Below are 14,841 nucleotides of genomic sequence, written 5' to 3'. Positions count from 1 at the left end.
CAGAGAGTGTAATTATGCTGGTTTTAAGCCTTCATCAATAAAATAGATTTTTTATTAAAATACCTTCACAAACATTTAACAAGCACTCTACACACTCCTCACATAATATGTATGCATTTATTACATTTATAGCCTGCCTTACATCCCAATAGTTTAAATTAAAGCACTTGTAATAGACTTCCAGATTATGTCTACTGAGGGGGAAGTTTCAAAAGAAATGTAATAATTAGGAACAGTACCCTTCTTTCCTCTTTGCCATCAAATTTGTCAGGATAGACAATAATGCCTAAAGGAAGCCTTAATTGTTCTTGATATTCTGCTTTCCTTCTAGCTCTTGGTGAAGGCAAGGACAACTTCATTCAGTGCCCTATGGAAGCCCTGAGATGGGAAGAAAGGAAATGCCTCATTCTAGAAGAGATCCTTGCTTATCAACCAGATATCATGTGCCTGCAGGAAGTGGACCACTACTTTGATACCTTTCAGCCCCTACTCAGTCGACTGGGGTACCAATGTACTTTCTTCCCTAAACCATGGTCTCCCTGTTTAGACGTGGAATGTAACAATGGGCCAGACGGCTGTGCCTTGTTCTTTCTCAAAGACAGATTTACTCTTGTCAACAGCAGCAACATCAGGTTGACTGCCATGAAGCTCAAAACCAACCAAGTGGCTATAGCTCAGACGCTGAAATGTAATGAAACAGGCAGACTGTTCTGCATTGCTGTTACTCATTTGAAAGCTCGCAATGGCTGGGAGAGATTTAGATCTGCTCAAGGGGCTGACCTTCTTGAGAACCTGAAACAGATCACCCAAGAAGCAGAAATCCCACTTATTGTTTGTGGTGACTTCAATGCCGAGCCCACTGAAGAGGTGTACAAGGAATTCTCAAACTCCCCTCTGAACCTCAACAGTGCTTACAAGCTCCTGAGTGCTGATGGGCTGTCAGAACCCCCATACACAACATGGAAAATTCGCCCCAGTGGAGAGTGCAGGCACACACTAGATTACATCTGGTATTCACAGCATGCCTTAAAAGTGAACTCTGCTCTCAGTCTTCTGACTGAGGAGCAAATTGGACCCAACCGGCTACCGTCTTTCAATTACCCTTCAGACCACCTGTCTCTAGTATGTGACTTCACTTTCAATGAAGATCCTGATAGGCTTTTATAGTTAGATAGAGTTAGAGGGTGTGCATGTGGGTGTGTTTTTTAAATGTACAGTGTTGGTCTTTGGATGATTCTGAAGACTTGGGGGGGTATTTATGAATGAAGAAGCAACAATTTATTTTCAACTACTGTATAGCCTCAAAAAAATTTCATCATTAACACCTTGCTGTGACAGTAAAAATGAACAAACAAAAAGTCCTTTGCTGGTTTATTTGAGAGAGGGGTTTGTGCCATCTCTTTATTTGAAGACAAGTTCTGCATTTATTTTCAGAATTGGGGCATTAATTGGAAGCAGGGGTGCAGATCTTCTGAAATCTCCTGTTACTATTCCCTTTTCTTAAAATCACCCATGCATCTCCTGTATCCCATCCGTTTTGCTCAAGGTTGCATTGAATCTAAAAAGCTTTACATCTGCAATCCCCCAAATAGGTTAAATCATGCTGTAAATCATGTAGTGTTAAGTTCTGTACACCAGTGGTAGGCAAGCTTTGGGCTAGAGCTCCTCAGCCCATGGGCATGCTGGCATCATGTTTCTTACCTCCATTTCACACACGTGAATGCAAGTCCCACTGAGCTGAACAGGTATGCCATTGCCCAGCAAATCATGTGAATTCTGGTCTTTCATCTGCTCTCCTACCTCCTTTCATTCCCTGCTTCCTTTCCTTTTCAACCACCAACCTTTCCCTTCATTCTCATTCACTGCTCCCTTTTTTCCAAATGTGATTTCCTTTACCCTGGGCTTGTTCTATCTTGTCTGGGATCTGAGTAACTTCGTAGTCATTACATAGTCAGATTCTTGTTGTGTGCCTCCAAGTTGTTTCTGACTTATGGTGAGCCTAAAGCAAACCTATCACAAGGTTTGCTTGGCAAGAGCTTTTCAGCAGGGGTTTGCCTTTGCCTCCCTCTGAAGGTGAGCGAGTGTGACTTGCCCAAGTCGGTGTTCATGGCCAAGGTGAGAATTGAATCTCAATCTCTAGAGTCCTAGACTGACGATCAAAACCACAACACCATGTTGGCTCTCTTAGGTTTGTGCAGTACAACAAATGTCAACTGGATCCTTCCTCTCTTCCAAGTGCCTTTGACTGGCCGACTGTTGAATCTTTTGTTGTCAAAGGTTGTATCAACTTTTGTAACAGGGACAGGCTGTTCTGAAGGTTTGACAGCATGTTCAACCCCACCTTCACCCACTAGGCTGAACCCTATCATTATCTCAACACTAAAAATCTTGTCACTTCTGGTTTCTATGATTTGCTGTTTGAGGCCTTGGTTGAAAACTGGACAGCACTCTTGTACTTTTAAAAGAGGAATTTTCCATAGCTGGTACTTGTCTTACTGTCAGGCAACTAACACCTGTTGAAATCCCCTCCTCTACATATCCGTTAAAGATACAGGAACCCTCTGCAGTTTTTAGTCAGCTGTGAAGAGGTGGATTAACAATTAAGTGGAGAATCTCATGTTCTGGAAACATAATTGGGAGGGGTCAGGAGTGTTACCCAAAAGGGAATTAATGTGAAGGGTTGGCTGGATCCAGGGATTACCCAAATGATTCTCCACCATTTGCATATGACTTATTGCCTACACATTTCAAACCCATTCATGAAGAGCCACAAAAGCCTTTGTCACATAAAAACATCATGCAAGCTATGAGCCTGCAGCCTTATTTCCAAGCTATTTCCCAACACAAGCATGTGGCTGGTGGGAGACTTATTGGTGGCTGTTCATGGGGTATCTAGACTACACATATGTGTCTTCATTTAAACACTCCTAAATTGTACATACTGAATTGCACTTAAATCACTTACACTACACCTCATCAGTTTGGAACAGTTGTAGTCTTGAGCAAGTCTTAGAATTCATTTAGCAATGTCAAAATTGAATTTTATTCTATAGGAGGAGGAGGAGTTGGTTCCTGTACTTCAAAACAAAGGGCATGAAAGTCTGTATTGCCTTAATCTTTATAAAATAGACTTGGGCATGATGCTGAAGTTGTTCTGATGTCATCCACCTGCACACAAAGACCTGAACTTGAGAATTGTGGCAATGTGGGTTTTTTTTTTTTACTTGGCTTACAGGGACAGCCATGCTGGGGGATGGGGATGAAGTCTCCACTTAGTGACACACCACAATAATGCATTTAATTCCAAGGAAGATTATTTAGATACTCAAAAGATAAGTAAAAAGCCCTAATCTGTATGTTGGATGTTTGAAATCACTTCCTGAATTAAGTTTACAAAGGCAAATTCTGTCCATGAAAAAAACATAAAATAAGGTATTTAAAACTGCCCAAATTCTGTGCTTGTACATCAATTAAGGATATGATAATCTGTGCCTAAAAGTGGGGCACTGATTGTAATTGTTACTTGCTTGAATGGAGGAGTTCAAGGAGGGAAGGAGCTAAGTGGCACGCACGGTAAGTAGACTTGCTGCCCCACATCTCCATTCACTGCAATTAGGTAGAATTATGAATACAGTTGTACTCCCTTCTCTTGCTTAAACTTGGACAAACTCAAGAAAAATATTGTTGACCATAGCCCTAATCAGGCATTATAAACACACTAATCCTACCCCCCCCCCCTTTTTTGTGTTTTTCCTCAGCAGGAGAGCAACTCATTGAGGTCTTGTTTTTATACATAGGCCTCCAGTTGCATGGAAATGTTTGTAACACACGGGCACTATCCAGAATGTCATTGAACGTCTGGAAAGCAGTGGGATAGAAATATCAGACAAAGACATTTCCCTCTTAATATGTTTAGCTGGCAAACTTTCATAATGTCTGTTATTGCTTCAGAAACAAGCAAGACATAACACGACTGACAAGTCACACTCTCTCAGTCTCAGGGGAAAGCAATGACAAACCTCCTCTGAACAAATCTCACCAGGAAAATCCTGTGACAGGTTTGCCTTAGGACCGCCTTAAGTCAAAAAGTAGTTGAAGGCACACAACCAGTAAAACCACAGACAGTTCTCATGTAGTCACAAGTAGTTGTGGAAAAACATGTTTGAGTTTCTCAGCGTTCAGGTGCAAGATTTGAAATCGCCTTCCTTGCATTAAAAACCATGTGCAGAGCAGCACCTGTTGTATATGAAATCCAAGTTGCAAGTAGCATTTGAAATGAAACATTCCCATTGCAATAGGAAGTAGTTAACAATATGAGAGCCATTCTTGATTAGACCAAAGGGCTATCTAGTAGAACGTTGATTGCAGTGGATAATCACTTGCCTATGGGACTCCCGTTACTTGGATATGAGTGCAACTGCATACGCTATTTTATGTTTCCCAGCATTCAGTAGTAAGGCATGCTGTCCCTAACACCATAGGTAATATCTAGTTACCTAGACTAGTTGCCACTGATGCTCCATCTTCCATGAACTCATTCAGTTCCCTTTGAAAACTATCTGACAGCCATAATTACATCTTGGAGAAATGAATTCCAATTTAGCTGCATTGTGTGAAATAGTTTTTGTCTGCCCTTGGTTGCCTACCCCTTACTTTCATGTGGATTCTGGTTTTATGAGACAGGGAGAAAAGCTTCTCATCCACTTCCACCATGCCTCCCTTTATTTGCCTTATTTTTTCTGTCATACTGCCCTGGACAGGAAACTGCCAAAGAATACCAGATGGTGTAGACTCTATTTCAGAGGAAGGAACTGGCAAAACCTCCCATGAATATTTCTAGCCTAAGAAAACCCAGTGAAATTCATGGGGTTACTTGTACTTCCCTTCACAGGATAGGAGAAACTGTTTGTACCTGCAGTACTGTAAAACACTAACAGAAAGTGGGAAAAGGAGAACCTGAATTTTTAAAAAATATATTATTTAATGCTCTTTTGGGAGCTGTTAAATATAAAGGCATGTCTGGGCTGTCCTTTCAAGAAGCAAAAGTAGTAAATTACAATTTATACAGTCAACCCTCCGTTTTTGCAGGGGATCCATTCTGGACCCACCCACCCCCCGCAAAAATGGAATTTCGCACATATTCACACCCCAAAGGTTTCAATGGGGGAGGGGTGCATGCTCCATTTTAATCCTCTCCGTTTGCTCCTCACAAGTGAGGGTTGCAGATACGAAGTCCGCACAAATGGAGGGGCAACTGTATAATGTAATTCCAAATAGTACATGCATGGGCTAGTAAATTTTCTCAAAATTTTTTTTACTCTCCCTGTATTTTGTAAATGGATGAGGATTTCTGAAAGTGCAATTTCTTGCTTACCTTAGCATGTGTAAGGCAGGGAACAACAAATGGAAGTTTATAACCACTTGGGCTATTTGCCTTTCTAAATAATATTGCCTGCACTGGCTGGCAGCAGCCCTCTGAGATCCTACTAAGTCTTATCATCACGGAGTAATGTACCTCTGTTTTTTTACTGGAGGTACCAGGGATAAATCCATGGAAACTCTACACACAAAACACATTAAGCATAAATCCATCCCCAAGTTATATTCTCAATAACCATATGCATTTGACATGAAAAGCATTTCTGTGCAGATGAACCCAAAATCCACATAAAAATGCTTATCAACCATGTTAGCTTATTTTGCTGCAGACTTGTGAAACTAGTTTTACTGAAGCATCCCTTGAAACTGTTTAGTTTTCACTCCTTTCTTGCATATAGGAGAAATTTCACTTCCTAAGTGGATGTGGATGTGTAATCTTAGCTTTAGGTGTAGATTCAAATTACTATACAATTATGAAGATTGCATCACATGTTACCTTGAATGGGCTGAAGTTTGTATCAGAGAGCAGTGGATTCCCAGATGTGAAATGAGTTCACATGGTAACCTCAATCTTTCAAAGCCAACTGGTTGTTAACACTATCCAACCCGTTGCCAGTCCAATGCCTTCTGCATTCAATCCCAATGTCAATTGGAAAAGATAGGGATTTCTGTTTTTATACTATTCAAAACATTGCCAGAACCAGGCCTAGACTGCAAAGATTAAATGGGATACATAATTTACCTCCACTTTATCTGGATGCCAAGAAGAAAAAAAAGGGACTTCTATTAGCTTTGAAAGTGGTTAACTTGCCCCACCCTAAGAAGCTGGCTGCTGCAATCCAAATTTAGTTACTAGATGGTAGAATAGGAAGGTATCAGAAAGGCATCAGAAAAATAGCTCCTGCTACTTATGATTTAATTTCAACAGAGTTGTACTCAATGTATTACTTTTGTTCATTGTGTGGAAGGAATATTACTGCTATAGCAATATTGCTGCAGTTCCCATCTGCTGCCAACAGGTTTTAGTTTCTTCAGTTGCTCTTTAACTCTTTTAGAGTAATTAGTCTTCCACCACTCTCCATTACACTTTGTGTAAGTTACAGAAAGCCTCTGAACATAGGCCCAAATGCTAGTCTTAACTAGAGGAGTGCCACAGAATATGTAAGTGCTGACTTGTGTGAATCTGCCTTCAAGTCACCTGTTGATTTATGGTGACCCCTTGAATTTCATAGGGGTTTCTTAGGCAAAAGAATATTCAAATATGGTTTTGCAAGTTCCCTTCTGTGAAATATAGCTTACAGCACATAATATTCATAGGCAGCCTCCCATCCTAAGCTGACCATTCCAAGATCAGACAGGTGCCTTATGGGTATTTAGGTCCACTGAACAACTGTTCCAATGGATCTAGCAAAAGAGTTTAAACCACAGCTGGTAAAACACATATTGTAGAAGACACTGAGATAACATTGCCTCTCCCAGTAGCTTCAATAACCAAGCAAGTAAGAGGAAACAAACAATAACTTTGTTGCTCTTCTATATCATTTAAAACTCTGACCTACGTATTTGGCAGACTGTTTCTCCTGGTATGAACCAGCCCGGACTCTGAGAGCCTCTGGAGAAGCCCTTCTCTCCGTCCCACACCATCACAAACACAGTTGGTGGGGATGTGAGAGAGGGCCTTCTCGATGGCTGCCCCTAGACTCTGGAACTCCCTGTCCAGGGAGATGAGAATGGCTCCCTCCTTGATGGCCTTCCGCCGGCTTGTGAAGACCTACCTGTTCACACAGGCATTTAAGGAATTGCTATAAGGACAGGTTGGGATGTTGGACCATTTTAAAAATTTGTTACAGTTTGTTCCCCCCCCCCCCCTTATTTATAGTTTTATATTTTTAAAATATGTTTTATTCTTTTAATAACTATCTGTTTTAATATTGTAATAATTTAATTCCTTTTTAATGTAATTATTATTATTATTATTATTAATTTTAAAATTAAATTAATTTTTTATGTTTTTAATTGTACTGTTTTTAACGCCGTGAAGCCACTCTGAGTCCCAGTCCTGGGAAAAGAGCGGGATACAAATAAATAAATAAATAAATAAATAAATAATATTTCCCTGCCTGAAACTGATTTTTAGGATAGTGAAGAATGAAGCTATATGGTATTACACCTCAATCAACAGCAGAGGGCATATTAAGACTTTAAAAAAGAGAGAGAGAGACTAAGCTTAAATTTCATGTTTGTATTTCAATAAAACCTACTTGAATACACTTTGAAACAACAAAATAGAATATACTTTAAATGTTGAATATACAAACTATTATAGTTCATTCTGAACACTGGTACTTCCCTCTAACTTCAACTAAAAAATGTACAGGCTTTTTAACTACCTGACAAGAGTTCATGCCAAGCGTGACCTTTCAAATGACAGAGTAGAAGCTGAATCTGAAATGTATGCACAGATGCTGAGGCTATGTGGGTGACTCAAGCCTGGTGCAGCAAAAGGCCAAAACAACCCTGTGGCCATTTTGCCCACAATTAAGAAACTGACAGACTTGACTACCGTACAAAATATGTTACATGTAAGTCTATAACAATACTGTGCTAGGTATAAGATTTTTTAAAAATTGCTTTAATAAAAAAATGCTTTACACAAACAAGCCATTAGCTTATTTCAAGAAAGATAACTGAAAATCAGTCTAAGGCTTTCATTTTAAAATCTGCTTAAGCTGTATGATACAAAAATCCTTCTCAATCTTCATCTTCTTTCAGAAGCTCTTTAATCCTCTCCTTTTATTCACATTCTAGAATACTTAGTAGAGTTTTTCACATAGCACCAGTTGGATACTGTGAGTACACAGTAGTAATTGCTGGTATGCACATTAAAATGCATCAGATTTGTCATTTGTAACAGTGAGCCTCATCCCTCCTCCAAATACACGTACAACCAAGAACCCCACACAGAACCAGTTTAGTGTTCCATGTCTTAGTGTAACTTGCTAAAGCAATGAGCATCTTGAACCACCACCCCCCTCAAGTCCTTGGAATTTTCCTACTTCATCAGCTTTATTAGCTGCCCATTTTTCAAGAGGCAGTTGTGTCAGTGTGTGGATGTGGTTCAATTCCCACTGAAACATGGGACATTATTTCTTTTCCAGTAAGTTTCTAATATATGCATAACTATTTTAACAATTTTTAAAAATCTGTTTGTTTTTCTTGATTGTGTTCATTTCCCTGCCTCCCTAAATGTCAGTTTGCTTAATTCCCACAATAGTCTCTGCAATTAAATGTTCATAGCTGCCTCTTCTTCATTTCTCACACGTTACTATCCCCTCTGTTTTCACTGTGACAGGGAGGGCGATGGCTGAGGGTGTACTGACAACAACAACGTGGGTAACTGTCTTGGTTCCATCTGCTGGCTTTTCTTCTTGCACAAGTTGCAGCGTCTTAATCTCACCTTCCTGTTTTAAAGCTGTAGCTTCAGATTTGACCTCTGGACCTTTTATGACTGCGCTAATAACTCTGGGAGGAGTATGGCTACCTGCCTGCTGGGCAGGCATGGATAGTCTCATTACTGGTGTCCCATGGGCTATAGACACAGGAGTAAGTGCTCTCACAGCCAGTGGTGTTCCAACTATGTTAATACTTCCTGTCCCAGGCAAACCAGTTTTTGCTTGCAACTGGCACTGTGCAAGTTGTGTGGCAGGGATGGTGATTATTTTTGTAGGCTGCACTGTGATTTTCTCTCCATTTTCGGCAGATGCTGGCATCACTGTAGGGATTGTCTGGATTACTACTTTTGGGGTTGCTGCTGTTGTTGGGCTTGTGGTGGTCATCAGCGGCGACCCTGTGTTTACGGACTGCACTGCAACAGTTGATATTTTCTGTCCCAGAGATGTCATTACAACAGGCACTTGCATGGCCACACGAACAGTCCTGTCAAATAGGTAAAGATGAATACATTATTGAAACCCAACGAGTGACATGAACAGTTTTTAAGTTACTACCACAGATCTCACCCTGTCTGCAAAGTTACAGAAACATTCTTTTAAAAACTATCTCAGTCTCACACTGATACACAGTCTTTTGGCTTCAGGACTTTAAGTTACTTGTCCTAATTGTTGCTGCTCCATTGAGTATTAAACATATTAAAACCAATATTGTAAACTACAGAACCAGACTAGAAAAATAGTTGGCTTTTTTCAGTTTTCCAACGCCCTGGTTAAAGCCAACAGTAAAATCAGCCTTTGAAAACTGGAAGACAGTAATCAAAGATACAAGAAAGAGAGAGAGATCACACAACTCACTCCACACTCCTATCTATGAATAATGTGACATACAGGTGTTTTGCTGAGAACAGTTTGTCTGTCTCTGTAACCCCAATCTGGGCAATCACTCTCAGGAAGACAAATACAGCTTCATGAAGTGATGGTACACTGATTCCTAATTCAGTTCATCCAACAGAGAAATTACAAAGCACTAACCTGGGAGCAGGTGTTGCTGGGACAGTGGTGGCAGGGGGAGAACAAGGTGAGATTTCGTGCCCCGATGAGGAGATATTCACCACTCTGGTAACAGGCTTCTCTGTTCCAGTGCAATTCAACTGAGAAGCATTTTTTCCTGCACGAGCAGAGGTTGCTGCTTTCAACAAGTTTTCTGCAGACAGTGAAACACGTTCCAACGATTTCTCATCCGTGGGGATTGATAAGTCTTCACTACTGCATTCACTTTTGTCATCAATAACCACAATGTTTTTAGGCATCTCCTTAAACTGGTATACAAGCCTTTGCCCTTCAACTTTTGCTAGAATTCCTCTTTGATAGTAATATCTACAAGGGAAAAAAATGTATTTTAACATTGGTAGAATCTTCTTTCTTTACTTCCAAGCTTTGTGTTTGATATTTGTTCTTGTTATGTGTCTTCAAAATTGACTCTGACTTATAGTGACCCTGTCATAGGGTTTTCTTGGCAAAATTTATTCAGAGGTTTGCCATGGCCATTCATGCTCAGCTAAGCATAACTTGCTCATGTTAGGGCTGTACCAATAAATTATGTTTCTGAAAATAATGAAAAAAGTGGCACACCGTTGATTTAAGCATATAACACCACCTGATCAACTAAAATCCTCAGAAAATGCTGCCCTTAAGCTGCCCATCAAGCTTAACACTGCAATTTATTTAAAACAAAACACCCACATTTTTCCACAATGTCCCCCCACACACACACACACACACTTTTTACCTGAGAGCTCTTCCCATTGTTTCATAGTTCATGTCAGGTTTGTTTTTGTGTTTTCCCCATAGTTTGGAAACAGCTTTTGAATCTACAAGTTTAAAGATGCCCTTCTCCCGTTGAGTCCATTTGATATATCGGGGACAAGTGTTTTTGTCCTGAAGTAGATCTAAAAGGAATTCCCACAAGTAGGTTGTATTTCCTGCAATGAAAAGCATAATTTTCAGACAATTCACATGCAGATCTGAAAACCAAAAAGTACAAGATCCCTTTATATGACATCTATGGAAATAATACAGAATTATTAAATTACATTCCTTTTTTAAAAAATAATAAAAATGCATTAATATTAACTATCTAATATTTAAAATGGAGACAAATCAAGTTGTTTGAAGGTGAGAGCTACCAAAGAATTGCCTCTGTGTAAGCAGAACTACCAAAAATCTTACTTCTGAGGGGAAGTGGAAATAAAGAGTAGTTTATTAGTCAAAAGTACGTAAAGCATGCAACGTCAAGTTCCTTTCTGTAAACTCTTTCCCCCCAGTTGTTGCTTTTATTACTTAAATCTCTAAGTTTTAATGTATTTCTCTTTCCAGTGGGCCCTACATAACTCTGCCTCCCAAGTCAATGTATCATAGCCAATCCTGACTATTCTCTGAATTTCCTAGTGCATACACAGCACTCTTAATTGCTTGTACCAACTAAAAAAATAAACGGTTTCAAAGGTTAAAACCTAAACATATCCACATTGTGAAGGAAGGGTACTAAATAAGAACAAAGTAAACTAAGGTGGGATACAGACCTCCCAAAAAAGGCAGTCTTCCCGGCGAGGCTTCCCGGCAGCAGAAAAAGAACCCACAAAAAGCGGGTTCTTTTTGCATCGCACTTGCAACGCCCGAGTGTGCAAATGGCGCACTCGTGACATCACAAGCGCGGCGGGATGTGCGGACGCTATGTGTCCGTCATGTCAAAATGGTGGCAGCTGTGTGTACAGGGTGCTCCCATTTTGACACCCCCTTCAAGTGCTAGGGGTGAGGCCGGTATGGATGGTGCGTCCTCAGCCAACCCCTAGCACATGACAGGGGCGGCGCAAAGGCCCATCTAAATCGGGCCTAAGTAAGAATCTGGGCAACGGTAAAGGAAGACTACTAAAGCAGCCAGCAACGTGCATGCTGACACTGACTGAAGTCATTTTTTCCTGCTTAAATTATAGATAATTAGATATCATACTGAAAGAGTGTCAACCAGTAAGATCAACACTCATGTTATCTTTAATCAGAAAGGTTGAAGAATAAAAACTATTTAAAGAGCTCTAATTTTTTTTCCCAGCAAGAGACCTCTGGAAAGTATTAGAGGTCTTCAGCATGTTGTATAAGTATTTTCACAGAATGAAGCAGAAATGTGATTCTATTCTCAAAGCAACATATAACCCACTATTCTTATATCTGTAAAAATAAAATATTCTATCTAATTTTAAGAAAGACTTCTATGCTGTAGAAATGGGTAAGAAGAACTATCAGAAACCCAATTTTTATCTCTAATCTAAAAGTAAAGGTCAAAATTAAGAGTTGTGGATGGCAAAATTCTCTTCATCTGAAAAAGCTGGAAAGACCTTAGATACTTGCTCAAAAGCATTAATTCCTTTGAATATTACCCCATTTTAGCAGAACAAAAAACAGTGAGGGCCTTTAATAAGAGGATCCAAGTTATATCCTGCCAGGGATTGTTTTGTGCCTTGCAAATATCACAAGTGCCCCTCAACCTGAATAGGATTTTTGCTACCTGTTTGGAAGTTTCAAGCTACATATTTCGCTGGATAGTAATATTCACTATTACTAAAACAGTAATAAAGCCAGCATTGTATAGTGGTCAGACCCTACAACTGTGGAGACTAGGGTTCAAATCCCTGCTCAGCCACAGAAACCCACTAGGTAACCTTGGGCAAGTAATATTCAGCCTCAGAGAAAAGCAAAGGCAAGCTCCCTCTGAAAAAAACTTACCAAGAAAACCCCATGATAGGTTTTGCCTTGGGGCTGCTGTAAGTTGAGAATGACTTTAAGGCACACAACAACAATTACTAAAAAGAACAGCCACTCTGTCTCTTTGAAAATGTGACTGCAGTGAAAAAACTACAACTGAGAATCATTGTTCTAGTATGTTAAATAGATGCATGTTCAATGTTAACTAACAGAATATACCTCTGAGAGTGACAGAGTCACATACAGGTATTAAGGCATGTCAACACCAATGACATATAAATATCAGTTACTGAATATTTGCATTATTTAAGCATTAATGTATCTCTGCTCTTTTTAATATTGTATTTATTACCTTTGCCTTCTCTTGGTTTTTTCTTTATACCCAAGTCTGGAGATGCACTGGTAATAGCTGATGGCACTTGGGTCTTTGGTTTACGACCAGCTGCAAAAAAGCATTTGAAAAACTGAATCTGGTATTTAACTAAGAGCATATAATAATATAAATATCATGTACTAAATCAACATTTTATCTGGTTCTTCAATTCTTAGGAAAATAACGTTACTGCCTAATGTACCATATTCCAAGAAAGTTGACAAGGACTATTACATTATAATCATTCTTGTCGTTGGGGACGTAGCCGGGGGGGGGGTGTGGTTCCGGACCCCCCTTCCATTAATATAATGAATGGCACGTGCACCCTTTGCGTGCGTGCGCCACCGCACCCAACCCACCCTTCCCAAAATCTTGGCTACGTTACTGCTGTTGTGTAAACTGACTGTGTAGCTATAGCCCTCATGGACAACAGAATTACTTCTTTAGTAGAAAATCCCTTTCACAGAACTGAGTGTGTAACAGCAATGCCCAACTGATTTTATCCAACTTATGGCGAAGACTCAGGCCAGAGTGGGAATCTAAACTGCAACTTCAATTATAACTGCAAATCTTAAACCTGTCACTACCAGCACTATATAGTTATTACATCTTGCCACCATACTGAGTGTGTACCTTTCTATATTAGTATTGAGAAACTTACATACCACCTACTCTAACTTTTTAGTAAATAAAAACAGTATGCTATATAACACTTTTGTTGTTGTTGTGTCCCTTTGTCACTTCTGACTTACGGCAACCCTATCATGGGGTTTTCTGGGGCTGAGAGAGTGTGATTTGCCCAAGGTCATCCAGTGGGTTTCCACAGCCAAGCGAGGAATCGAACCTTGTGTTTCCAATCATACTTTAATGTTCAAACCACTAACACCACAGCAGCTCTATCTAATACTTACTGCTTACTGTATAATTTAATACTATACACACACACACAGTGTGTGTGTATGAGAGAGAGAATAATATACTTAGTTATGCTTTCCAGCGCTGTGCCTTGCAAATCACATGTTGTCATTTTATTGCTCTTAATTTTCACTCTTCCCAACCAATGTTGCCCTCTCAAGTACCTTTCTTTTTTTTCAATGGCTCTTGCATTTCTGGGGAAGCTGGTATAGGTGATGTGTCCATTGGTTCAGACTCCTCTGTGGATACTTCCACTACAGTTTCTGTAATCACATCTGGTCTCATTGCAGCATGAATAAATTCTGGAGTTGACACACAAGGTGGGACAAGAACTTCCACTGCAAAAAGAAAACAAATAGAGCAAGGTTTTTTTAAATATCTAAGGGGGGAAATAATAACATAATGCAGCTGCTGCAAAAATGTTTTGGGAAATGTTACAAACATGGCTTAAAACAAACATAAACGTTCATTATTTCTACAAGCCTATACTTTATATGCATTCCATCTCTCTTGGATTATCATATGTATCACAGTGCATGATATATGGGCCTTTGCCTCCATACACTAAGTCTGGAAATAACTAGAGCTTCTCCTTTTGTACATGTCATGTACAATGTATATGCTTTCTAAATTGAATAAACTAACAGGATGCCATTTTAGAATGAAATACAGTTCATGATTACATAGTTTCACTGTCAAACAATCTGAAGTATGGTTTAAACAACTTCCCATCAGTACACCATTAAGTCATTTCACATGATGTTTTACAACAGAGTTGAGTAAATCCTGCACCCCTTTTGGATTGCACACCCCTTCGGGATCCCATAGGGGATGAGTAATTTATTTGCCACTGAAATTCAGTGGGATGACAGTGACAAAGAACTCCATTTTAAAGTACATTCACTTTAAAACAAGGAAATGGGAAGAATGCATTTTGTTTTGCAGCTGATTCACATTTCTGTT

At 39.6% G+C, this 14,841-nt stretch overlaps 2 protein-coding genes across 8 annotated transcripts in view; one reads left to right on the top strand and one right to left on the bottom strand.

The window, feature by feature from the left end:
* NOCT (nocturnin) overlaps window positions 1-1,358 on the top strand; it is a 7,286-nt gene extending 5,928 nt beyond the window's left edge. For all 3 annotated transcript variants that reach the window (XM_042467487.1, XM_042467488.1, XM_042467486.1), the window contains exon 3: window positions 332-1,358. In XM_042467487.1, coding sequence (XP_042323421.1) covers window positions 332-1,167 — 836 coding nt within the window. In that variant the 3' untranslated portion in view covers window positions 1,168-1,358. The remainder of the gene's footprint in view (window positions 1-331) is intronic.
* A 6,305-nt stretch (window positions 1,359-7,663) lies between these two features.
* The window catches only part of ELF2 (E74 like ETS transcription factor 2), a 50,609-nt gene continuing 43,431 nt past the window's right edge, over window positions 7,664-14,841 (bottom strand). For 3 of the 5 annotated variants that reach the window (XM_042467485.1, XM_042467483.1, XM_042467484.1), the window contains 5 exons: window positions 14,043-14,216; window positions 12,943-13,032; window positions 10,621-10,813; window positions 9,864-10,208; window positions 7,665-9,315 (listed from right to left, as the gene is read on the bottom strand). In XM_042467485.1, coding sequence (XP_042323419.1) covers window positions 8,688-9,315; window positions 9,864-10,208; window positions 10,621-10,813; window positions 12,943-13,032; window positions 14,043-14,216 — 1,430 coding nt within the window. In that variant the 3' untranslated portion in view covers window positions 7,665-8,687. Of the gene's footprint in view, window positions 9,316-9,863; window positions 10,209-10,620; window positions 10,814-12,942; window positions 13,033-14,042; window positions 14,217-14,841 lie in introns of all 5 variants that reach the window. The other 2 variants (XM_042467481.1, XM_042467482.1) reach the window with 2 other exon arrangements.

The sequence above is a fragment of the Sceloporus undulatus genome, chromosome 5, assembly GCF_019175285.1.
Source record: "Sceloporus undulatus isolate JIND9_A2432 ecotype Alabama chromosome 5, SceUnd_v1.1, whole genome shotgun sequence".
NCBI lineage: Eukaryota > Metazoa > Chordata > Lepidosauria > Squamata > Phrynosomatidae > Sceloporus > Sceloporus undulatus.
Note: the sequence above shows the minus strand (reverse complement) of the source record. Positions and strands in the feature narration are given on the sequence as shown.